The 25772-nt window shown below is 40.6% G+C and overlaps 1 protein-coding gene across 3 annotated transcripts; it reads left to right on the top strand.

Moving 5' to 3' along the window:
• On the top strand, nucleotides 1-25772 carry wdr24 (WD repeat domain 24). Of its 3 annotated transcripts, none has more exons than XM_060840481.1 (11): nucleotides 16-45; nucleotides 3670-3947; nucleotides 5210-5964; nucleotides 7044-7221; nucleotides 9698-10367; nucleotides 16540-16652; nucleotides 17063-17181; nucleotides 18381-18485; nucleotides 20292-20626; nucleotides 22706-22890; nucleotides 23976-25772. In XM_060840481.1, the coding sequence occupies exons 3-11, from the start codon at nucleotides 5484-5486 to the stop codon at nucleotides 24142-24144; spliced, it is 2355 nt and encodes a 784-aa protein (XP_060696464.1). In that variant the 5' UTR covers nucleotides 16-45; nucleotides 3670-3947; nucleotides 5210-5483; the 3' UTR covers nucleotides 24145-25772. The 3 variants fall into 3 exon arrangements, with proteins under 3 accessions (XP_060696463.1, XP_060696464.1, XP_060696462.1); XM_060840479.1 differs by having other exon boundaries at nucleotides 20289-20626; nucleotides 23976-25771; XM_060840480.1 differs by lacking the exon at nucleotides 3670-3947 and having other exon boundaries at nucleotides 1-45; nucleotides 20289-20626; nucleotides 23976-25771.

The following is a 25772-nucleotide window of genomic DNA, read 5'->3' as shown; positions in this document are numbered from 1 at the left end:
AAGGGAGGCGGCGATGGTTTCCGGTCGCATGGCGGCGGGCGGCAGGTGAGGGCGTCTCTTTTCCAAGCGGAGTTTTGTGTTGCCGGGGGGAAAGTTCTCTCAGACGGAGATGGAGTGTGAGAGAGCCCTCCCCAGGGAAGCCTGGCAGTGATTCCGGTGACCGCTGGGCCCTTTCGGCGGAGATGCTGATACCCGCAGCTGGGGCGGGTTTTATTTTGTCTTGTGTTTGGCGGGCGCTGAGGGAGAGGCTGCGACTTACCCCGGGGCCTACAGCAAACCACCCACTTCACTGAGGCAGAAGGTCACAATCAACACTTCGTAAGGACTTGGGAGTGGGATCTAACTGAAATTTACTGAACGGCCTGGACAGAGTGGACGTTGGGAAGGTGTTTCCATTGGTAGGAGAGATGAGGGCACAGCCTTAGACTAAAGGGAAGACCTTTTAGGACGGAGATCAGGAGAAACTTCTTCAGCCAGAGAGAGGTGAATTTGGAATTCATTGCCACAGAAAACTGTGGAAGACCAGCAGGACTGAAAATGTTTAGATTAGATTAGATTACTTACAGTGTGGAAACAGGCCCTTCAGCCCAACAAGTCCACACCGACCCACCGAAGCGCAACCCACCCATACCCCTACATATACCCCTTACCTAACACTATGGGCAATTTAGCACGGCCAATTCACCTGACCCGCACATCTTTGGACTGTGTTGCTGGTTAAAGTACAGCAGGTCAGGCAGCATCCAAGGAACAGGAAATTCGATGTTTCGGGCCAGAGCCCTTCATCAGGAATCATCCTGTTCCTTGGATGCTGCCTGACCTGCTGCGCTTTAACCAGCAACACATTTTCAGCTCTGATCTCCAGCATCTGCAGACCTCACTTTTTACTCGAAGACCAGCAGGAGGCTGGAAGAACACCAGCAAGGCAGGCAGCATCAGGAGGTGGAGAAGTCAATTTATTGAGCATTTGCAGTTTTCTTTTTTCGAATGGAAGGCCATGTGGTTGAGAGTATTTAAGACTGAAATAGATAGTCTTGATACTCAAGACCTTCAAGGATTATGGGGATAAAGTGGGAGAATGGGGTTGAGAAACTTATCAGGGTAAAAACAATGACTGCAGATGCTGGAAACCAGATTCTGGATTAGTGCTGGAAGAGCACAGCAGTTCAGGCAGTATCCGAGGAGCAGTAAAATCGACGTTTCAGGCAAAAGCCCTTCTTCAGGAATACAGACAGAGTGCCTGAAGGGTGGAGAGATAAGTGAGAGGAGGGTGCGGGTGGGGTGAAAGTAGCATAGGTATGGCAACCAATCCAGAATTGAGAAACTTATCAGCCATGATTGAATGGCAGAGTAGAGCAGATGCAATGGGCTGAATAGCCTAATTTCTGCTCCTATATCTTATGGTATTAACATTTTACCTTCTGCTGTCAATAAGGTTGCAAGAAAACACTTCCAGTTCCAAATAAGAAGTCATTTATTTGGCAGGGAACATTTTAACCAATACCTTGCCTGTAACAAGGAATTGAAGAATTATGTTGTTTGATAACATTTGCCAGTTATACACCCAACATACCTAGCTTTGCAATGGCACTGAAGTTCATATGCCACATTACTCATTTGTGTGATGAACAGTTGTCTTTTGGCTTCATGGTAGCATCTTGTTAGTAGCAAGTACCACTTTTATTGCTGCCACATAACAGTCATGTAAAATGGCAACTCCACCTATTCAAGTTTGCTCAGTGTAATTTTGTCTTCAATAAGTTTATATTTTTCTCATTAAACATGGAATTACAAAGTTAATCTTGACTGTATTTTAGGAATGTAAATGATATCATACAGTATTTTGCTTGAAATATTTGAATTGTATTTCAGAACAAAATGACTTATAAAAATGTTCCAGGTTGTGAACATTATGTCAATTAAACTAATTCCATGTTTTCACAATAGTGAGGCATAAAACTAAAATTAAACTTTTCCAGTATATATTTTGATTAGGATTTTTGTCTTTCTACATTGGTGCCTCACTTGTCATGTGTCTGGTAGTGACCGGTAACTATTTTAAAGGAAAATCAAAGCTTCCACTTAATAGTTGAAAGAATACCTCCACAAGATTTCACATTAAGATTTCTCTGACAAATTGGTGAAATATAATTTGATAACACTTGGTAGTTGGAGACAGAGCATACTTTGAGTTACAGGACTTGGCCCTTTTAATTCCAGTGAATAACTGACTTCATGGAAATGCCTTTACAATGTCCAGTAAGTCGTCAATTGGTTTTGTTTTGACACCATCTGTAGGGAGTCTTGGCTTCTGAAGATTTACTTTCGTTCCTTTTCTTAGTCTGGTAACCTTTATCTCTATGGCTGCCTTTTATGGTGAGGAACCTGGCCTGTGATTTTCAGGATGATTTTTGGTTAGCTATCCTTGACCATCACAGCTCTTTTGTTTTTGAAGTAAATGCGCAGTTTCACACATAACTATACAATTTGACGTTCTCAACACCTTCCTGGCACTTTGGAGACTAACATTCTAACCACTATAAGCGCAGATATTGTGACCATTACCTCCTGAGTTTAAAATTCTAACCTCTTCCCAATAAAATTCCACATTTGTTTGATCTTTAGCATTCCCCCTCACCCAGTCCTGCTGTCAAATAAACTTCAGAACCATCTTGTGGCCTCCTTCATTTTACCGTCAATCGTAGACACCGTGACAAATGACATCAATATTTAAATTCAATGTTGTTTACAACTGAGGGCTAACGTTTTGAATTTGGATATACTGTGGCAGTATTAACTTTTTAAAATTGGAATTAGTATGATTTCTTGATGAAACATTGTCCCAATTCTTATTAATATCCACCACAGTCTGTTGCAGCTCCTTCCTGTTCTGCATTTCAATAGGAAATAAAAGCTTGAGTGGTTGGGAAAATACAAATGTATTTCTCCATCCAACTCACCTTTTTTGTTTACAAAGTCCATGTTTTGTTGTGTGTTGAAGTTTTCATAGAATTTCCACAATTGCTTGATCTCTGATATGACCACAGTCCTGTGGGAGGATGCATGACCTTCAAGTACAAATTCAGTAACTGTGTTACTGTCCATACTTTTATTGCCAATTGAAAAAGGGTTGTTTAATGAAGAATTGGCTGACTTGTAAGTTTTAGAAGCATCAAGGCTGATGAACCTGCCAGCTGGAATTTCATTAATGTTGAAATTTGAATCTGGAAGTTAAGGGGTATCTCCAGCATTTGAAGCTGTTTAATTGGTAGTTGTTTTGGTAAATTGACAAAATAAAAGCCAATGGAGAGGAGGCAGAAAATACTACTACTGACGTACTACTTCAGCCCATCCTCATTCTAGTCAATGTTAATGCTGTAAGGTTGCCTCTTGTCTTATCAAATTAATCAAATCTCTAACTAGAATGTACATCTTCATTCGAATCCATTTGTGGATCTTGTAAAGTAATTCCATGCAAGTTGTCAGAATCTAGCCCATTTTGTAGAAATGGCAGAATACTCTTGGTCTGCTCTTTTGCTTGTTAATCCTCACATAGTACTGTAATGGATAATAAGGGCTGGCTAATAACTGGAAATTAATTCTGTTTAATCTCTATAATTTTATCTTTCTAAATTTTGTTTTTTAAACTCTATTTATACTGGGACAAAGAGGAATAAAGTCAACAAGATATAGCATCAGAAAGAGAAATGCTTTTTGCGTATCATTTGAAGCTTGGTTTGGACTTCATCTCTGAACTTCACTCCGTTAACATATTTGACTGGATTAAAAAATGACATTGCCTACCTTTAAACTGAAAAGAGTATGATTTGACCCAGGATGATGTCAGTTATACCCTTTGCTAGTTGGACATGGCCAAAGAAGTGTATTCTAAGGCTGCAAGTTGAGGATGTTACTGGGGGTGTCTCAAGCTGTATTAGCTTTCTGAGGTAAGTTACTTTACTGAACCATATGTTTTCTTACAGGACAGAGAGACTGTTGAAGCTTACGTCCTTTGCCATAATAACATTTGAACATAAATTTGTTTTCCCCTCTAGATTTAGATTTTGGTGAACAAACAGCAACTCAATAATTTCGCATAATATAAAAATAAAATTTAGGACATAAGAAATTATAATTTCACATCTGTGTTATGCATCCCTATTGCGCAATAACTTTCAGAACATCTTGCATTCCACATTAACTCCTTATTTTTCGATACAGATCCATTCAAAAGTGCTGCGGATATTTTTCTGTATATAGTGCTAATATGTGATGAAGCACACTATGCTGGAAATAACGTACAGAAGGGAGGCCATGTTTTATAATGAGAAGAAAATGAGGACTGCAGATAGTGGAGATCAGAGTCAAGAGTGTCAGGCAGCATCTGAGGAGCAGGAGAATTGATGTTTCGGGCATAAGCAGAGCCTGACATTTATTTAGAGCTGAATCACCTTGGAGTGTAAATTTATACAGTGTCAGCTTTTCTGTATACTGATCTGTGAGCCTCTCAAGGGTGATAGTAAATAGAAGATACAGTTTAAAAATGTGATTAAAGAATACTTAATATTTCACTGAAGATTATGTTAAGTTTTCTAAGATGGCAGAGGAAGTATATTAGATTTTAAATTAGATTAGATTAGATTCCCCACAGTATGGAAACAGGCCCTTCAGCCCACAGACTCCGAAAAGTAACTCACCCAGACCCATTCCCCTATCCTATATTTACCCCTGACTAATGCATCTAACACTATGGGCAATTTAGCATGTCCTACACATCTTTGGATTGTGGGAGGTAACCGGAGGAAACCCACACAGACGTGGGGAGAATGTGCAAATTCCACACAGTCGCCTGAGGCAGGAATCAAACCTGGGTCCGTGGTGCTGTGAGGCAGCAGTGCTAACCAATGAGTCATATAATTGAGCCCTGAGATATTTATCCACCATTCAATGGAAAATTTGCAAGTCTGTGACATGTCTTTAGGTGTTTATATGGTCAAATTCTTTTTATTTCATTCTTCAACATCAATATCCTGAAACTTTAATTGTTTTTCTCCACTGATACTTTCTGACCTGACTTTTGTTTCCAGATATTTTTATTCTGGCTTTGTGTTTCCAGCATCCACAGCATTTTGCTTCATCTTTTGATTTCTGAATTGACTTATTAATTGATTAAGTCCTTAATTTCTTTCCTTTTTTTTAAAAATTTCAGGCTTTTAACAAAATTGATGTGAATCTTGGGTTCTGCCAATGTGAGGAGTTTAATTCAACTTGACCGTGTTTATGGAACAATGATGATTTGCACACTACAACATACTGATGTATGTTATTGTCAGATAAGCTGACTTGTCAATAAGGACCAATTTGTCAACAGTTTGAAACGTGGAACTGTGGTTTTCCTGTCAGATTGGGGATTCTGACGTAATTGAGAACGGCAGCTCCCACTTTGTAACTGGCAACGTTGCCTGAAGTTACTAGTGTTTTCGATGGAGAAGATGGCACGAGTGACCACAGTCCTGAGTGGCTCAACCATCACAGGCCGAACTATGTTCTGCCACCTTGATGCACCGGCCAACGCCATTAGCGTATGTAGGGACGCTGCTCAGGTAGTAGTGGCTGGTCGCAACATCTTTAAAATCTACTCCATAGAAGAGGAACAGTTTGTGGAAAGGGCAAACCTCCGAGTTGGGCGTAAGCTGTCCCTGAATTTCAGCTGTGCTGACGTGGTGTGGCATCAGATGGATGATAATTTACTGGCAACAGCAGCCACAAATGGAGCTGTCGTCACGTGGAACCTGGGCAAACCATCTCGCAACAAACAGGATCAGCTTTTCACCGAGCACAAACGCACTGTCAATAAGGTCTGCTTCCATCCAAACGAGGTTAACATGCTGCTGAGTGGTTCTCAGGATGGCTACATGAAGTGCTTCGATCTTCGGAAGAGGGAATCTGTGAGCACCTTCTCTGGTAAAACATATAATTATGTTCCTGTAAACTCAGTGATCAGCTCGTGTAGGCAACAGATTCCTGTATTAACGATTCATGTAAAAAAAAATTAGTTGCATAATTTTTCATGTATGGTTTCACACATTTTGTAAACCGTACACTACAATGGAAATAAGATTTTTTTATATAATTGTCTTTTAATGAGCTATATAAAAATCAGCAGTGAGGGCTGACAGGTTTAAAACATTGCCCTCGTTTCCTTCCTTGATGGCATGTCCCTCTAAAGCAAAGTAGTTGAAGGAATGCCAAAATGTGTGCCATTCCTTTGTCTGATGAAGGACTAACACTAAAGCCTTGGTTTAAGGCAGCTACCATCCTGTCGGGGTGAGGAAGGGTGCCTTTAATACAATTTATAAGCAGTTATCTCAGATTAGTTTGCTTAAAGCTGTCCCTGCCATTTTTTTGTAATAGACTGTTCTAAGCTGCTTGAAGGAAGCAGTTTGAGAAGGGTTTTCTTTTCCACTGTTTTATCCATAAGTCATTTCATATGTTGAATACTACTTTTTTTGACACAAAGCGCCCCTTGTTGTCTGTTTGTTTTGCCTCTTTATTAGTTTGGATTTGTGTTTTCTTATTAAAAAGTTTAATTTGAAATTTTAACATATTTCAGTTTATTGTCCGGGAAGTTGGAACTTCTGATGTAAAGGTTGTTGGATGTGGGAGGAAGTGGAACCTCAAGCATTGGTTTCTTTTAGATATGGCAAGATTAAATGTTTGTATGCATGCACATGAACACACTGAAATCCCTCCAACAATGAATCTTAACCCACTCTCTAATCACTAAATTAATACTTTCCATATGTCTCACCAGCTATCCTCATGCATCTGACTAGGATTTTCCCTTAACTGTAGGCTGTAACCCTGAGAGCAAAAGAAACCATTCAAATTTATGTAATGTGAGCTAATTAGATCTTCTGTAGGGGAGACAATAATCTCATTGATTTAAGATTGATGTGTTCCAATAAGTCCTGCCAGTATTCACTGCCATAACTATTGAACCTGTTTTGGTAATTTTGCAAGTGGACCTTTATCTTCTGTAGGTCAGTCAGAAAGTGTCCGGGATGTCCAGTTCAGTATAAAAGACTATTTCGCATTTGCTGCTTCATTTGAAAATGGTAATGTTCAGCTCTGGGACATAAGACGGCCAGATAGATATGAGCGCATGTTTACAGCACATAATGGACCTGTCTTCTGCTGTGACTGGCACCCAGATGATAGGTGAGTAAAGTGAGGCTCTTACGACCTTCAGTAATTTCATAGAGTCCTGATAAGACTTTTTTTTTGTTTCCCTTAGCCAAACTGAGGAACGTTTAAGATCTTAAAGTCACCTTCAGTATAACTTGGCTCAATCAACATGGTAACATCAGTCAATGGTTAGTACATACACACCAGAGGGAGCATTGTGCCAAATATTCTGACGAAGGGCTGCAGGACTCTCTATATATGCTGCCAGACTTGCTGAGTTTCTCCAGTACTTCTGTTTTCATGACAAATTATTAGCCTGAAAACATGCTACCCCTTTTGTGAAGCCTTGATGCCATGTTATGCCTTGGGGAAATTTTACCGATATTTTTGCATCAAAAATTACAGCAACATTGTCAAAAATTTGCAAAAACTATTGTTTCAAGCGATGTGTTTTTGAAAATTGCCAGTTCATTGCAGAATTTTGAGCCCTGTTTTAGTGAGCAAGTCTTAGACATCAGTCAGGTTTCCAATAAATGAATAAAACCACAAGCTGGTTTTGTTTTGGGAATGACCTGAATAGCATACATTGTTGGAATTATTTTCTGCTCCAGCAGTGATCTGCCTTGGTTGAGTTGTTGGCCCGGCAACTTACTGAAGCTTTTAACAAGACTGCTGCAGGCACACTGCAGTGTAGCAGATTGTTTCTCACCCTCATGCATGCTTGCTGTCAGTGGAAATGTTGTCCAATCTGTATTCATTACCTGCTTATTACATCACTGCGATTGGGTACTCTCCATTTGAGGAATGACAGGTAACAGCCAGCAAGATAACTGCATAGCCAGCTTTTACTGGCATAGTCTGTTAAACCCTAAATGGAAAGTGGGGAGGAGCTGTGTCCATAGAGAGAGTGGTAGGGGGACTGGACGGGACACTTACACCCAAGCTGTTGCACTGGCTCTTGCAGCAATTTATGGCTAATCACAAACAGGGAAGTTCAGGAAAGCTTGAAGATGGGGTGACAGATGGAGTAACTGAAATGAGGGAGAACTAGCTGAAACACTTGTGACAGTCCCCTACTAGGTGGCAGCATATTGGATCTTCTACAGTGTGTGCCAGCCTATTACACAACACTCCTTTTAAAGATGAGCTTGCAGATTGTAGAGGATCTCTGACTATCAAACTGGTGCCCTCCTGATCGGCTAAATTAGATGCTACCAGAGAATTTATTCCGTACAAGCAGCACCGTTCAAGTTCTATCAAGTATGTTATTTGTAACTAAGGCTTGGGTGACAGAGAAAGCTATTTGGAATGGGCATTTTCTATTGGTTTTGTACCTAATTTAACAATAGATCACAATGCAGTCTTTAACATCCTTGTAAAGTTTAGGTGTGGGTGTTTATGTTGAGCTCTATTTTGAAAACAAAAGATCATTGTCACATTGCCCCTTATCAGATCTGATGTGAAGTACCATTAACAGTCTCGTGTGTGTATCTATAGATAATAGAATAGAAAGATAGAACAGGAGGCCAGTCTGCTCCATATTTCTTGTGCCGAGTCTCTGTTCTTCAACTGTAATTACAATTCTACATCCTATTTCCTTCTCCTTGCTCCATACACATTTTAGAGTTTTGTTTTCTAAAACCTATCCAATTCCATTTTAAAATAATTGTTGCTGCCTTATGGTAAGACATTTCCTGTTGTAACCTACATATGAAAATCTAATCAAACATAACCCAAATTTATATCTCTTGTTCCTGTTTACTTTCAAACAATGGAAATGGATTTTCACCAACTACCTTCTTATGTTTTTGAGTATTCTTGAATCACTTATAAACAAAATGGGGAGCAGAAATTGGTCATTTGGCCCCTAGATTTGAATTTCATGTTTCCATCTGCCTCTGGCAACCTTCTGATTCTCTTGGCTGACAAGACTTTGTCTATATCTGCCTTAACTTGAATGAGTCAAGATTAGAGTGGTGCTGGAAAAGCACAGCAGGTCAGGCAGCATCCGAGGGCCCTGCTTCTGTTGCCTTCTAAGGAAAACCATTCTCGTCCCAATCCTAAAAAGGCAATCCCAAATTTTAAAACTGTCCTCTAGTTTTAGTCCTGCCCACAAGCCCTTCCCCATCCACATTGCTGTGCTGTTTCTCCTGAATGTTCAGAACTGCACGCACTGCTCCAAACGCAACACACTCACCTCCTTATGTATTTAACATTAATTTTTAACAACAGGTATGTGAAAGTGTAAATCCAATGTTAGTTTTTCCCCACTGCACACTCCTGTCTTTGCCTTACCTGGGTTGAGGAACATTCTGTTTACTGTACTTTTTCCTAAAATACTCTGTTTTTACGTGTCAACTGTCTACACTGTTTTGGTTGAACTACTCTGGTCTGAACATTTGGGTTTATTCCATTTTTGTAGAAGAAATGTCTTCACTGGTTGGACAAATAACGTATATATCTTAATGGTACTCAAGGGTAAGCAATAAGTGTTTTTGTTCCTTTGCAGAGGATGGTTAGCAACCGGAGGACGAGATAAAATGGTGAAAGTATGGGACCTGTCAACAACCAGAACCAAAGAGGTCTATTGTGTCCAGACTATTGCCTCAGTAGCACGGGTGAAATGGCGACCAGAAATGAAGTACCATCTAGCAACCTGCTCCATGATGGTAGATCACAACATTTACGTCTGGGATATCCGACGCCCGTATATCCCATTTGGAATGTTTGAGGAGCACAAGGATGTGACCACAGGAATTATATGGCGTCATATTCATGATCCTTATTACCTTCTTTCTGGATCGAAAGACAGTACTCTGTACCAGCACATGTTTAAAGATGCCAGCCGACCTGTTGATCGTGCCAACCCTGAAGGGCTGTGCTATGGGCTGTTTGGAGACTTGGCTTTTGCAGGGAAGGATAGCATGTTTACCAGTGACTCAAATCGGAAAACCTACGGAGGCGAGAGACGCTATCCCATTTTTTTCTTCAAGAAGCCGGATTTATCAGAGCAATTTGCAAATGTGTCCAGTTCTCTGAACGTGTTTGAAATGGAAGGGGGCAGCAACTCCGTGGACTGGTTTGTCAACATGGCACAACAGTATATTCTGACTGGTCGGTCGCTGGCTGAGCTCTGTGATCATAATGCCAAAATCGCGAAAGAATTCTATCGTTATCAGGTACGGAGATTGCTTGGGTCCAGAATGGAAAATGTGTATGTTAAATATAAAAGATATACACACACTCTTCTCCACTCACGGATTAAGAACTTAAAGGAATTACATTTCCAGTTTCCCCTTCTGTTAGAGTCATAGAGATATACAGCAGAGAAACAGACCCTTTGGTCCAACTTGTCCATGCTGACCAGATATCCTAACCTAATCTAATTCCATTTGACAGCACTTGGCCCAAATCTGTCTAAACCTTTCCTATTCATATACCCGTCCAAATGCTGTAATTGTACCAGCCTCCACCACTTCCTCTGGCAGCTCATTCCATACACGTACCATCCTTGGTGTGAAAAATTTGCCCCTTGGGTCTCTTTTATATCTTTTCCTTCTCACCTTAAACCTATGCCCTCTAGTTCTGGACGCCACCAACTCAAGGAAAAGGCTTTGTCTATTTATCCTATCCATGTTCCTCATGATTTTATAAACTCCTATAAGGTCACCCCTCAGCCTCTGATACTCCAGGGAAAACAGTCTATTCAGCCTCTCCCTGTAGCTCAAACCCTTCAACCCTGGCAACATTCTTGTAAATCTTTTCTGAATCTTTTTATGTTTCACGATATCCTTCTGAGAGGAAGGAGACCAGAATTGCACACAGTATTCCAGAAGTGGCCTAACCAATGTCCTGTACAGCTGCAACATGACCTCCCAACTCCTGTACTCAATGCTTTGACCAATGAAGGAAAGCATACCAAACACCACCTTCTCTATCCTATCTACCTGCGACTCCACTTTCATGGAACTATGAACCTCTATGAACTCAAATCGGAGTTTACCACTAATAGCTGGTTCACCATTTGTTATCACTGCAGAATAACCCCGCTGGATCATTTGGCAGGGAGGCATTAGAAGATTTGAAATTGCACCTCAAAAGTAAATAATCATATTTTAAGGACAGAGAGAGGGGTTTTTGTTAATGAGCATAATTAATGCTGCACGTGTCTGACTGCAGTCGTGACTAAGGAATGCCCAACCTATGTGACAGTTAAACGGTAAATATAACTTCTCTTCCCCAGATGGTGCTTTTGCGAACTGATGAATAATAAATACCTGAGTGAATTGCCGTCAGTTCCTAGGTTTATATTAAAGTTCCTTGAGCTATATTCTACTTGTGCTCCAGTTATGATCCTAGTTGACATTAATACTGGACAGATGAGATGCCAGCCTGAAATTTAGGTTGATTGAAGCATTTAGTTTTCGCTATTGAGTATGGGAGTTGGGAAGTCATGTTACAGGACGTGGGCTGAATAGTCTGGGGTATTTTCCCTGGAGCGTCGGAGGTTGAGGGGTGTCCGTAGTGGTTTATAAAGTCATGAGGGATATGGATAGGGGGAATAGTCAAGGTCAATTCCCCAGGGTAGGGAAGCCAAAAACGAGAGGGCATAGGTTTACGGTGCGAGGGGAAAGATTTAAAAGGGAACTAAGGGACAACTTTTTCACGCAGAGGGTGGTGAGTGTATGGAATGAGCTGCAGAGGAAGTGGTGGAGGCTGGTACAATTACAGCATTTGAAAGGCATTTGGATGGGTAGATGAATAGGAAGGGTTTGGAGGGATGTAGGTCAGGTGCTGGCAAACGGGTCTAGATCAGGTGAGGATATCTGGTCAGCATGGATGGGTTGGAGCAACGGCTCCGTTCCCGTGCTGTACAGCTCCATAACTCTGTTTAACAAGGTGGTTTGTCACTGAAGCATGTAATTCTGCAGATATGGTTTGTCTGTTTTATTGATTGTTATGCAAAATAACTGAAACAGAATAAACCAACCTATACACCGAATACAATTTTAAAGGTTTTTGAAGCACCTTGTAAAATTCCATCAATCCCAACAGCATTCCATTACAGTACTCAAACTTTTCGGTTTGTTTCTTTATTTGTATGGTTAGCACGCTTTGACTTGACCATCTGTTTTTAATTCCTGGTCTTGAACATTTTTTTACATCTTCCTTGAGTGTTAATATAACTAAGGCTAGGGCCCTTTTGTGGCCTCACGGTAATGTCCCTATTCCTGGACTAATCGGCCCTGGGTTCAAATCTCACTTGCTCCAGAGATACGTAACGCCTTTTCAAAACAGGTTGATTAGAAAAATAGGTTAATTAAAAAGAAATACAGTGAGCATAGACTTTCTTAGCTTCAAAGAATCCCATCAGAATTCTAACCAAGCAGTTATAGTTTGGAACTCTCAACCTAAACTCCTCACACTGAGGTAACCTATTTCTTAACAGGTCTAAACTATGTCCTTTTTCTTCGGGGAAACTAGTTTGGACATCTGACTTCCTCCAGGACCATGGCAAACTGAAACCCAAAGCTTTTCCAAGCTGTAGGTGCTTCCCCGACAGAGTGCTTCTCACTGAAAGCAAACTAATGCTCTTCAATGTTCACTTTGTTCACTTACAAAACTGTCCAATAGAAACAAATTCCCATTGGCCGTTGAGGAAATCTTTTTTTTAGAAATTACACTGCAGAAATACATACCAAGTAATCATTAGTAAACCCCCCTCTCTGAAAGACCAAAACCCACGTGCCACGAGTTCTGAAACAAAATTCTAAAATGCATTGTTAGTTTACAATAAAAAAAAATTGGATCCCAATATTTAAAATTTGCACTGTAATCATGTGCGTGGTGAATATGGTGCTAATAACATTGTGGCTTTATTCCCCACTTCATGCAGTCTTAATTGCATTTTACAATGACTGTTGTAAACACTGGTTAGAGTAATGTAGTTCGAACATAGAATGTTATAGTGCAGTACTGGCCCTTCGACCCTCGATGTTGCACCGACCTGTGACATTAATCTAGTCTACACTTTCATTATTATCCATATGTATGTGCAATGCCAATTTAAATGCCTTTAACGCTAGCTGCTGATACTGTTGCAGGCAGGCCGTTCCATGCCCCCACTACTGAGTGAAAAAACTACCACTGACATCTGTCCTATATCTATCACCCCTTAATTTAAAGCAATGTCCCCTCGTGTTAGTCTTCACCATTGGAGGAAAAAGGTTCTCACTGTCCACCCAGTCTAACCCTCTGATTATCTTATACGTCTTGATTAAGTCACCTCTCAACCTTCTTCTCTCCAACAAAAACAGTTCCTTCAGCCATTCTTCATAAGACCTTCCTTCCATACCAGGCAACACCCTAGTAAATCTCCTCTGAACCCTTTCCAAAGTTCCCATATTCTTCCTATAATGCGATGACCAAAACTCTACGTAATACATCAGGTGCAGCCTTTACCAGTGTCTTGTACAGCTGAAGCATGACCTTGTGGCTCTGAAACTCAACCCCCTACCAATAAATGCCAACCCACTGTATGCCTTCTTAACGACCCTATCAACCTGGGTGGCAACTTTCTAGGATTTATGCACCTGGACACCAAGATTTCTCTGTTCATCTACACTGTCAAGAATTTTACCATTAGCCCAGTACTCTGCATTCCTGTTGTATCTTCCAAAGTGAACTACCTTTCCCTTTTCTGCATTAAATTCAATTTGCCACTTCTCAGCCCAGCTCTGCATCTTATCCATGTCATTCTGTAACCTGCAACATCCTTCGGCATTATCCACAACTCTGCCTACCTTTGTGTCATCCGCAAATTTACTAACCCAGCCTTCTACGCCCACATCCAGATTATTTATGAAAATGACAAATAATATTGGCCCCATACAGATCCTTGCCGCACGCCACTGGTAACTGAGCTCTAGGATGAACATTTCCCACCAACCATCACCCTCTGTCTTTTAGCTACCAATTTCTGATCCAAACTGCTAAATCACCTTCAATCCCAAAATTCCATACTTTGTGCAATAGCCTACCATGTGGAACCTTATCAAATGCCTTACTGAAGTTCAAATACACCACATCAACCGCTTTACCTTCATCTACCTGTTTTGTCACCTTCTCGCAGATCTCAATAAGGTTAGTGAGGCATGACCTACCCTTCACAAAACCATGTGGACTATCCCTAATCAAATTATTCCTTTCCAGATGATTATAAATCCTATCTTTTCTAACCTTTTCCAACACCTTACCCACAAGCGAAGTAAGGCTCACTGGTCTATAATTACCAGGGTTGTCCCAACTCCCCTTCTTAAAAAAGGGATTTACTATCCTCCAGTGTTCTGGCACTACTCCTGTGGACGATGATGACATAAAGATCAAAGCCAAAGAATTTGCAATCTCCTTTCTGGCTTCCCAGAGAATCCGAGGATAAGTCCCATCCAGCCCAGGGCTCTTATCTACTTTCAGATCTTCCAAAATTGCTAAACCCTCCTCTTTGTCAACCTCAATCCCATCTAATCTTGTAGCCTGTATCTCTGTATTCCCACTAACTATTACCCTTTTCCAATGTGAATGCTGAAGAAAAGTATTCATTAAGCGCTACCCCAAGTCCTCAGATTCCACACACAACTCCCCATGACTATCTTTGATTGGCCCTAGTCTTACTCTAGTCATTCATTGCGTTTGGGTTTTCCTTGATCCTGTCCGCCAACAACCTCTCATGTCTCCTCCTGGTTCTTCTTAGCCCTCTCTTTAGAGCCTTTCTGGCTAACCTATAACTCTCAAGTCCCCGAACAGAGCCTGCACACCTCATCCTCACATAAGCCTCCTTTCTCTTGACAAGAGCTTCAACTTCTTTAGTAAACCATGGCTCCCTCTTTCTACAACTTCCTCCCTGCCTGATGGTTATTTACTCACCAAGGACCCGCAGTAGCTGCTCCTTGAATAAGCTCCACGTTTCAAGTGTGACCATCCTCTGCAGTTTCCTTCCCCATCCTACTTATCCTAAATCTTGCCTAATCACATCATAATTGCTTTTTCCTCAGTTATATCTCATTCCCTGCGGTATATACCTATCCCTGCCTATTGCTGTTGTAAACATAACCAAACTATGGTCACTATCGCTAAAGTGCTCACCTACCTCCAAATCTAACACCTGACTGAGTTCATTTCCCAGTACCAAATCCAATATGGCATCGCCCTTTGTTGGCCTGTCTACATACTGTCAGAAAACCCTCCTGCACACATTGAACAAAAACTGACCCATCTAAACTACTTGAACTATCAATATTGGGAAAATTAAGTCCCCCGTAACAACTATCCTGTTAGTCTCATTCCTATCGAGAATCATCCTTGCTCTCCTTTCCTCTACATCCCTGGAACAATTTGGAGGCCTATAGAAAACTCCCAACAGGATGACCTCTCCTTTCTTGTTTCTAACCTCAGCTTATACTATCTCAGTGGATGAGATCTCAAACATTCTCAGTTGCTATAATACTACCCTTGATTATCTCTCTCTCACACACACACACACACACACACACACACACACACACACACACACACACACACACACACACACACACCCCACCCCCCTCCATCCCAGTCTTTTACCATCATCTCTGTTCTTGTTGAAACATCTAAATCCTGGAATCTGCAACAGCCATTTCTGTCCCTTCTCTAGCCATGTCTTTGAAACAGCCAGAACATTGAAATCCCAAGTACCAACCCATGCTGCAAGTTCACCCACCTTATTCCGGATGCACCTGGAATTGAAGTATACTTTTCAAACCAACATCCTGACTGCTAATGCCCTCTTGTGACCTTGTATACCTATCTCTGAACTTACTACCCTCAACCTCCTTTACACTGGAACTACAATTCAGGTTCCCATCCCCCTGCTGCATTAGTTTAACCCACCACTGGGTGATATCAGTACCTCTCTGGTTCAGGTGAAGACCATCCTGTTTGTACTGTCCCACCTTCCTCACAAAGAGCTCCAATTATCCAAGAATCCAAAATCCTCCCCCCTGCAGCATCACTGCAGCCACATGTTCAGCTCCGCCTTCTCCCTGTTCCTCCCTTTGCTAGCACGTGGCATGGGCAAGGGCAACAAACCAGAGATGATAACTCTGTTCTTGCTCTAAGCTTTCATCCTAGCTCCCTGAATTTCTGCTTTAGATCTCCACCTTTCTTCCTTCCTTCCTATGTCGTTGGTGCCTATGTGGACATTAAGAACCCTGAATTGTGGGTGGATCAAATGTGTACCCTTTAGTTGTATGACATTGACAGCATTCTGATGGATTACAGCAAGGGTATGAATGAGATTTGCTCTTTTGTGTCTAGGTGGCTCAGACGTGGACAATGTTGAGGATCGTCTACTCCAACCCAGGTGCTATCTCATCAGTCAACTTGAATCAAAGTATAGGCAAGAGTGGAGGCTTGCCTCTTATGAACAGGTAAGTAAAGAGGGAATTTAATTTAAAAAATGTCTTTCAGAAGTAGAACATTAGGATAAGACTACATTTATGGCTTCATTGATTATTTTGGTCTTGGCTTTATTCTTTTCATTTTGTGTTCATTTGGCTTGCACCCAAGCTGGGAGCAGATGAATTACGTTGGATTACATACTGTAGGTTTTGGATGTAGGTTTGTTCACTGAGCTTGAAGGTTCATTTTCAGATGTTTAATCACCCCTACTAGTGGGCCTCAGGTGAAGGTATACTGTAGGTATAGTATTTCTTATAGGAATGTTTTCCAGATTCTGTTCAAGGTTCCCTCCTTTTCAAATCCTCCGATTTGGTGAATTTTTGAGCTATTATTTATTTCCATTTAACGTAATTGATTCACGTTTTATTTTCCTTCCCAGTCTTAAGGAGCTATCCGTAGCACTTAACAGTGAGCCGAGGTTGGAGCGAGGGAAGGCAGAAAATTGGCAAGAAATGAATCACATGCATTCCTCAAACCCTTTGATCACTGCAAATGAAGGTATGGTAATACTTGTTGCTGGGATTCCAGCTCAGTAAATAATTCATGTCTATTCAATTAATCTTTTATAAATGACAGTGGATTTCAGTGATTAAAAGTTTTGACACTTATTGGCATGGATTTTATAACGTAAAATTACGCAATGTCCATGATTGTGCTAGATAATCCAGGGATAAACTGCCCTTGGCCACCAACTCCAAACATGACACACACGTTATTCCACCTGAGGTAATTTATCTCCCTTTCTTCACTCACTCATTTTCCCTACCACTAAATCTCTTTCTCTCTGACCACTGAAATAGTGAAGGCTGTTCTGGTAAACTTCTATGAAAGTCTTTCCTGGGAGACATGTGATATTTGCACTGGATGTATTCTAATGCTTACTAACATTTAAATCTTTAGTACTAAAAATTGAAAGCCTTGCTACTTGGTGGTTCTGAAAGAATAGCAACCCAATTATTAACACATCAGGCCACTTGGAGTTCTTCACCCCAGAGTAGGTTTTTAAGTGATATCTATCGAATTAATTATTGTCTGATTTGTTCTCTGCATTCTATTTAAAGCAAATCCTTTCAAAATATGTAAACAGTATACCTGCTGGCACTTAAATTGTCGTGTAAACTTTTAACTGTTTACTGTCTCACTCTTCCACCAATAAGGCTCCTTCAGTAGAGTCAGGGAGAGCAAAGTGAAGGCATTGCCCTTGCTATGTTGCAGTAGTGCAGTTGTGATCTGCCATCAAGGTATAAGTGTTCCTCTTGTGATGTAATTCAGCAGTAATGGTGTCCAGTATGTAAATTGACTAAATTTCCCGCCCAACTCCTTTACTGTCCCCAACTTGAAAATATATTGCCATTCCTTCAGTGTCATTGGGTTAAAACCCTGGAACTAGGCAAAGGTGAGTAGTGCAGATGCTGGAAATCCGAGTCCAGATTAGAATGGTGCTGGAAAAGCACAGCAGGTCAGGCAACATCTGAATTGCATTGTGGGTATAACTGCCCTAAATGGCCTGCAGCAATCCAAGAACTAGCTCACCACCTTCTCAAGGGCATCTACAGCTGGGCAGTAAAGCTGGTTCAGCCAGCAACACCTATATCCCATGACCAAATTAAAAGAGAATGGCCTTTGAGAGCCAAGTTTCCCACCTTCCAGCATCCAAACGAACTTGATATCGATACTTTCCTTTTACCACACCACAGAGAATGAGGAGACAGAAGGTAGTGATGTGCCAGCTGATTACCTGTTTGGGGATGTGGAAGGAGATGAAGATGACCTCTACATGGTGGACCATGAAAATGCGCCTGGTGAGCATTTATTCAGATACTTGAGAAAATCTTGTCAGTTACCAATTGCATAGTGAAAACTAGTGTTAAGTCTCCTAGCCACAAGAGAGCTCCTGTGGTGTAGGTGGAGATCTGTCATTAAGCAGATGTTCTGTACAAACCATGGTTAGGCCCTTCTATGAGGCAAGTGATGTGATTTGACTAAAAAAAAACTAATGGGAACAAGACAGTACACTGACAAGGGTCTCAATTGGTAGTAAATTGTTTATTTAGCTTGAGTCTCATGAGAGATGTCCAGTATTAAAAAAAAACACTTGTGTTTTAAATTTACTAGCTTTATTAAGAGCTCTTCCTTAAGAAGACCTAACCTGTCTGATTACCAGCAGCAGTAACAAGTGCTAAACCAAGTAGTTTCTCTCACTGACTTGGGCTTTTTTCCCTTTTGAAACTGTGTAGAATGTGACATACCCTCAGTATCCATGAGTTATACCCATGAGGCCGTCTTCTGTCTTCCCCCTCCCCCCCCCAGAAGACTTAACCGACCCAATATAGTAACTATTACTAATTAACTGTTCCAATTCAGTAACCTCTCAAACACATCCCTTGACGAAAAGGTAAATTCAAACACCGATCTTCATAGGCAGGAGGAAATAACATCGAAACTGGGGGGTGGGATTTCAGAGAAAGTCAGTCAGGAATTCTTTAGCTTGCAACTCTTCTGATACTCAGTACATCTTGTGACTGCTACAGCAAATAAAAACTTAAAACAAAACCTGAATTGGGAGAACTGACCACTCCCCTTCCATTAGTAAATTGTTACTTCCTAGGCGTTATAACCCATAACTGTTACTCCGTCTGCTTTTATAACATCTCATCAAACAAAAAAGGACAAAATAACCTTTCAAAAGTGACAGGATCATCACTGCAGAGAGAGCTCGAAGGATCATAGGAAGGGGACAAATTGACCATGGTTAACCAAGGTACTTAAGGGTAGTATCAATTCTTTTTCTTTCATTGTGGCAAGGTTTATGGTAACATCAAAAGATAACCCAAGATAGAGGGAGAAAATAAACTTGAGGATACACTGACAGTAACAGGCCAAAGTGAGTCGAGGTAATAATTATGGAGAAGCAGGAAATAGAAGAAGCTGCAAAAAGATTGTGTCAGTTTTCATGGTAATCAACACGAGCATTCCAACATTACTAAGTCAAGGAGCTAAGCGGGAGAGGATATAAATACAGTATCACTGAGGAAAAAATGGGATTTGAGGCCAAAGTCAGCAGAGTGGCTCAGTGGTTAGCACTGCTGCCTCAATGCCAGGGACCTGGGTTTGATTTCACCTATGGGTTACTGTTCAAAAGCCACACAGACCTTCTCCCACGTTAGCATGGGTTTGCTCTGGGTGCTGAGGTTTCCTCCCTTTGTCCCAGGATGTGCAGGTTAGGTGGATTAGCAGGGTGAGAAGGATAGGGAAGGGGAGTGAGTCTGGATGGGATGCTCTTCTAAGGGTCAGTGTGAACTGTATGAACTGAATGGCCTGCTTCCATACCATAAGGATTCTATGATTCCCCATGGATCTAATGGGTTGCATCCTAAAATATTAAAGGAAATGGCTAGATTGAATATATTGGTAGCAATCTTCCAAAACCCTCTTCTGGAAAAGTCCAAGAGGATTGGAAAACTGCCTTATTCAAAAAAAAAAGGAAGTCTACATTAAACAGCCCAGTTAGCTTTGCACATGCAAATATGGAATATGTTTAATTTTGTTTTCTTTTAAAAATGAAATGTCAAAGATTTCTCACCTCTACTGACTTTGTTTGTTAGCAGAGGAACATGAGTACATATTGCCTCAGGAAGCATTTCAACTGCGTCATGAAATTATAGATAATCCTTCTGCTCCAGACCATCTTCAGGACAAAGTGGAATCTCCACATGTCAGTGGGAATGAAGCGGAGACTGTATGTTTGACTCCAATTGAATCCTTCTCCCTCATGTCAATCTCCCAGCCCCTGTATGATGCCTATCTGCCTGCTGACTATTTTAATTCTCTTGTGAAAGACATGCTACATTACTATGCAGAACAGGGAGATGTGCAGATGGCTGTATCGGTTCTCATCGTGCTTGGGGACCGTATACGGAAAGAAATTGATGAACAGACACAGGTAAGAATATGATGGAATGAAAATTATTTTCTGTTCATAGATGTGGCTGTATTTTGACTTAAACATATTTGGAATTTGGAATTAGAGGTCACAAATCCATCAAAGGTAGATGATTTCTATGATGGGTCTACTTTTCTTCAACCACATCTGCCATTTGCACCCTACAATGCTTTCAATTCACAAATTCATTTTGGTTTGCAGAACTCTGCAGCAAAACCCACCTCTAGCCTATAGTCAAAGCAATGCTCCTCTGATCACGTTTTCGTCCCAATTCTGAATCAGGTTGGGGTGACCAAACAGGTGAATGAGATAAAGCGGTTGATATGTATGGATTTCAGTCAGGCGTTTGGTAAGGTTTCACACGGTAGTTCTGGTCACAGCATTTATAGGAAGGATGTGGAAGCTTTAGAAAGGGTTCAGAGGAGATTTACTAGGATGTTGCCAGGTATGGAGGGAATGTCTTATGCGGAAAGGCTGAGGGACTGGAGGCTGTTTTTGTTAGAAGGAGGGTAGGTGGTGACTTAGACATACAAGATGATCAAAGGATTATAATAGGATGGACAGTGATAGCCTTTTTCCTCAGATGGTAATGGCTAGCACGAGGGGACATAGCTTTAAACTGAGGGGTGATATAAAACAGATGTCAGAGGTAGTTTCTTTACTCAGAGTAGCAAGGATGTGGAATGCACTGCCTGCAACAGTAGTACACTCACCAATTTAAGGGCATTTTAAATGATCTTTGGATAAACATGTGGATGAAAATGTGTAGAATAGATGGGTTTCAGATTGGTTTCACAGGTTGGTGTAACATTGAGGGCCGAAGGGCCTGTATTACACAGTAATGTTCCAAATAGTCCATTTGGCACAATGTTCAGGGCAGGACTTATACACTCAATGGTAGGGCTATGGGGAATGTTGCTGAACAAAAGACCCAGGGGTGCTGGTGCATAGTTCTTTTTAAAGTGGAGATACAAAGTGATGAAAGCTTTTGGCATGTTTGCCTTCATCGATCAGTGCAGTGAGTATAGGAGTTGAAATCTCATGTTGCAGCTGTACAGGACATTGAGGCTACTTTCCAAAGAGTATTCAAATCTGGTCTCCCGACTTAAGGAAAGATATATTATTAAACTTAAAAGGGTTCAGAAAAGATTTGCAAGAATAATGCTATACGGAGGGTCTGAATAGGTTGGGGCTTTTTCCCCCTGGAGTGTTGGAGGCGGAAGGGTGACCTAATGTGCGTTTATAAAATCATGAGGGGCGTGGATAGGGTGAGAAGGGAAGATTTAAAAGGGACTTAAGGGGCAACTTCTTCCACTCTGAGGGGTAGGACGTCTGTGGAACAAGCTGTCAGAGGAAGTGATGGTTGTGTACGATCCTGACATTTAAAAGGCATCTGGATTGGTGTACAAATAGGAAGGGTTTAGAGGGATATGGGCTAAATGCTGGCAAACAGTACGAGATCAGTTTAGGAAATCTGGTCGGCGTGGATGAGTTGGACTGGAGGGTCTGTTCCTGTACTGTATGACTGAGACTCTGTCTACACCAGCTCCAAGTGAGCATTGTGACTGAGTGGAAAAATAGGAAGGAGAATGGCACTTTTTAATAGTCATTTAATACCCTGTAAAATACTTAAATTAACCTGCCTCAGCTGTACTTCTGGGTAACAGTCTTTAGCCAGATGGGTAAAAAGTGACGTCTGCAGATGCTGGAGATCAGAGCTGAAAATGTGTTGCTGGTTAAAGCACAGCAGGTCAGGCAGCATCCAAGGAACAGGAAATTCAACGTTTCGGGCAAAATTTCCTGATGAAGGGCTTTTGCCCGAAACGTTGAATTCCCTGTTCCTTGGATGCTGCCTGACCTGCTGTGCTTTAACCAGCAACACTTTCAGCTTTAGCCAGATGGGACTATTCTTTAAAATACTTCACTGAACATTTGTCCCCTATTTTGAAATCTTTTCTGCCATGCTTTTCATTCAATCTCCTGCTAGTGTTCAGGTATTGCTGAGTACTTTAGGATGTTTAGTAAAATGATATTGAATAAATCTTCTGAAATTTTTTGCCCTTTATCCTTTTTTGCCAGGAACACTGGTACACATCATATATTGACTTGTTGCAGCGATTCAAGTTATGGAATGTCTCAAATGAGGTGATCAAATTGAGCACGTGCAGCTCTATCAACTGTTTTAACCAGGCATCAACCAGTCTTCATATCAACTGCAGCAACTGCAAACGACCAATGAGCAGCAAAGGCTGGATCTGTGATAGGTGAGCTACATCTGTCTTCACTAGAAACATGTACCGTATCTGCCAATTATGTCTAGAAGCCTAATTGGGGGGAAAAGGCTGAACACTTGTGGGTTTAGAACATCCATTTTTTGTCACACACATTTGTTACCATAATGAAAGAGCATCTTCTATTCTTCAGCTTCAATATTTTCTGTCCTGTTTTTAGCATTCTAAGGACTGGTCCTTTCCACTACATTGAACCTTTTTAACCAAGCTTTCTCAATGGAAATGTGCAAACTGAGGAACACATTCATATTTGGTTGTTGTAAATAGTACAGTGCTGGCAGTAGTTTGTATATAGTGATTATCCTGTTGTACCAAAAAGCACTTGGATAAAAACTATCGTTTCAGGGAGGATCTGGCTACAGAATAAGGCTCATGGAATGCTCCCTCCTTCCTGCCACTCTGGGCAACTAGGAAAGTTGGAATTCATGGAACTGGTCCAAGTCCATAATTTAGAGTGTAGCAAAGTTGACTCTTGTACCATTTCAGAGGAAATTAATCTTAGTAAGATGCCTATTGTAAACAATGAGTTCACTGCTTGGGGATTAGACCCTCTAACATGGTAGATTTTGTCCAAGTAATCTTACTTGCTGCCATCATGTCCTGAGAGAGTTCTTACCCTATAAGCTGTATGAAGCAGTTATTCATAAATGGAAATTGTATTAGAATTCTGAGCTAGATCGAGACACTAATTAAGCTAAGTATATCCTTGAGCAAGGTTAAGAGCTTTGTAAATAGGAGGCCATATAGGGATATATTTTAAATATTGGTTCCACATTTTAATTTCCTGGCTGTGTATCAACATTTGGAATTAAGTATATTCCATTAAATAGTAAAAGAAATCACATGAAAATCTGGGAATATTACTGTTATTGATCTCAAAATTCAATAAAGTATGCATGTTTCTTTTGGGAAACCTATTGGTTTTGAGAGAGAACAGGACCATATCTGAAATTTCATGCTTGTTCTTTACAGCCGATGGTGGGAAGAGTCATGTATTGTCGTGTGACTTACTGTATTATTTACTCTCTAACCTGCTATTATATATTTTGTATTTTTAGATGCCGCCAGTGTGCTAGCATGTGTGCTGTGTGCCACCAAGTTGTTAAAGGGCTGTTTGTTTGGTGCCAAGGATGTAGTCATGGTGGGCACTTACAACACATCATGAATTGGTTAAGGACTAGTTCACATTGCCCAGCTGGATGTGGCCACCTCTGTGAATATACCTGAAAAAGTGATACTGACGGTGTGATTGGATTTCATTGTTCACTGGATATGGACAATACTACAACTTCAAACAAAATCATTTTAAAAGAATGCTTCAGATACAAAGAAATGGCTTAAATTGGGTACAGTGCAAGTCAACTGATCCACCATTTAAAAAAGTTAGCTGTGAAATCTTTGTTATAGTTTTGTCTCCTTTCACCTGTTCTTTTTGAAGTGGTATCAGCAAGAATGAACTTTAAAAAGGGCCTTTGGAATGTATCTTATTGGATGAAGGCTTGCTTTCCGGTCACTGATAATACTGAAATGTTCCTCAAAGCAACACACTAATGTAGAAAGCTGCTTTGTAAAAGCAACTGGAACAGATCCCATATTGATATGAGTGGGTGTGAAACCATTTTATCGTAAGACAACAGGCAAAGCACTCTGTACTTTACAACTAACCACAGGCCCAGTCATCACGTTTATCTGCATACACACAAATTAACGTAGCTGAAGTTATAGTCAGGCTCAAGAAAAATGTTTACAATCTCAGTAGGTTAATTTGGGTAGTCAATATCACTACCTATAACTACTGAAGTGGGCCATTCAGTGCCTTCTGCATACTGTGTATCTTGTCCATAATACTGCTCTATCAAGTCTGAAACACTTTGTAATTTCATTTAAACATTTTGGGCAAGGGAACCAGAGCAGGTAGAGAACTTTAGAATCCCCTCCAATTCTGTGGGATTGTCAGCATTAGGTCCAATGGATTAGAAGCTTCAGCATTGCCTGGAGTGAAGAATGCCCTGATCTAGAGTTAGTAGACATTATAAAAAAGATTGGTAAAGAATGCATGAAGTTTAGTTATAAAGCACCCATGAGCTGTTTTAAAATTTACAATTCCCCAGTGTAGGAGCCTCAACAGCATTCCAGCTATATTGCCTCAATTAAAGTAATACCCTAGATAGATGAGGTCAATAAGCAATTTCAGTTCAGCCACATTCTACCAATCTTCAATTGAGACATTGCTACATATAAAACGGACTGCCTCATTATTCTGTTTTCCAGGTTATATGCTGCCTCCTCAGCAAATGTCACATTTCAGTTCACCTACAATTGCACTAGAATGCAATGGAATTTTAATATTTCTTGGCTATAATCTCTAGCAAAGAAACAGTCTAGCCTCATTTATGTAGGTACTTCAATGGTTTTCCATTAGGTTTTAATTTTGTTGAGAATACTTAAGAAAACATTGTTATATTCCATACATAAAGAAAATCTCATGATCCATAGCTAGGTGTACAATTTTTGATAAATTATAATCAAGACTTTAACACAAAATGAAAGTTAAATGAACATGTTATTAGAGACTGAAATTGAGAGGACTGAAGGTTGTCAAAATTAATTTAGTCATCTTATCTTATACTTGTATTATAAATATCTTTGTTATATTTCTTAAGATGAGTACTTTTAAAAATATTTATAACGAGTTTATTTTACATTGAATTCTGAATCCTGCTAGAACTATTAGTATACTCCTTCAAAAGTGCTTTGAAATAAACCTTGGTTTCAATAGTTTCTCATTATTTAATTCATCCTCCAGTCCAGCACATTATTTTCCTCATATTATAATGTATTTAATAATGTCATCC

The sequence above is a fragment of the Hemiscyllium ocellatum genome, chromosome 20 (assembly GCF_020745735.1).
Source record: "Hemiscyllium ocellatum isolate sHemOce1 chromosome 20, sHemOce1.pat.X.cur, whole genome shotgun sequence".
NCBI classification, from domain to species: Eukaryota; Metazoa; Chordata; class Chondrichthyes; order Orectolobiformes; family Hemiscylliidae; genus Hemiscyllium; species Hemiscyllium ocellatum.
Note: the sequence above shows the minus strand (reverse complement) of the source record. Positions and strands in the feature narration are given on the sequence as shown.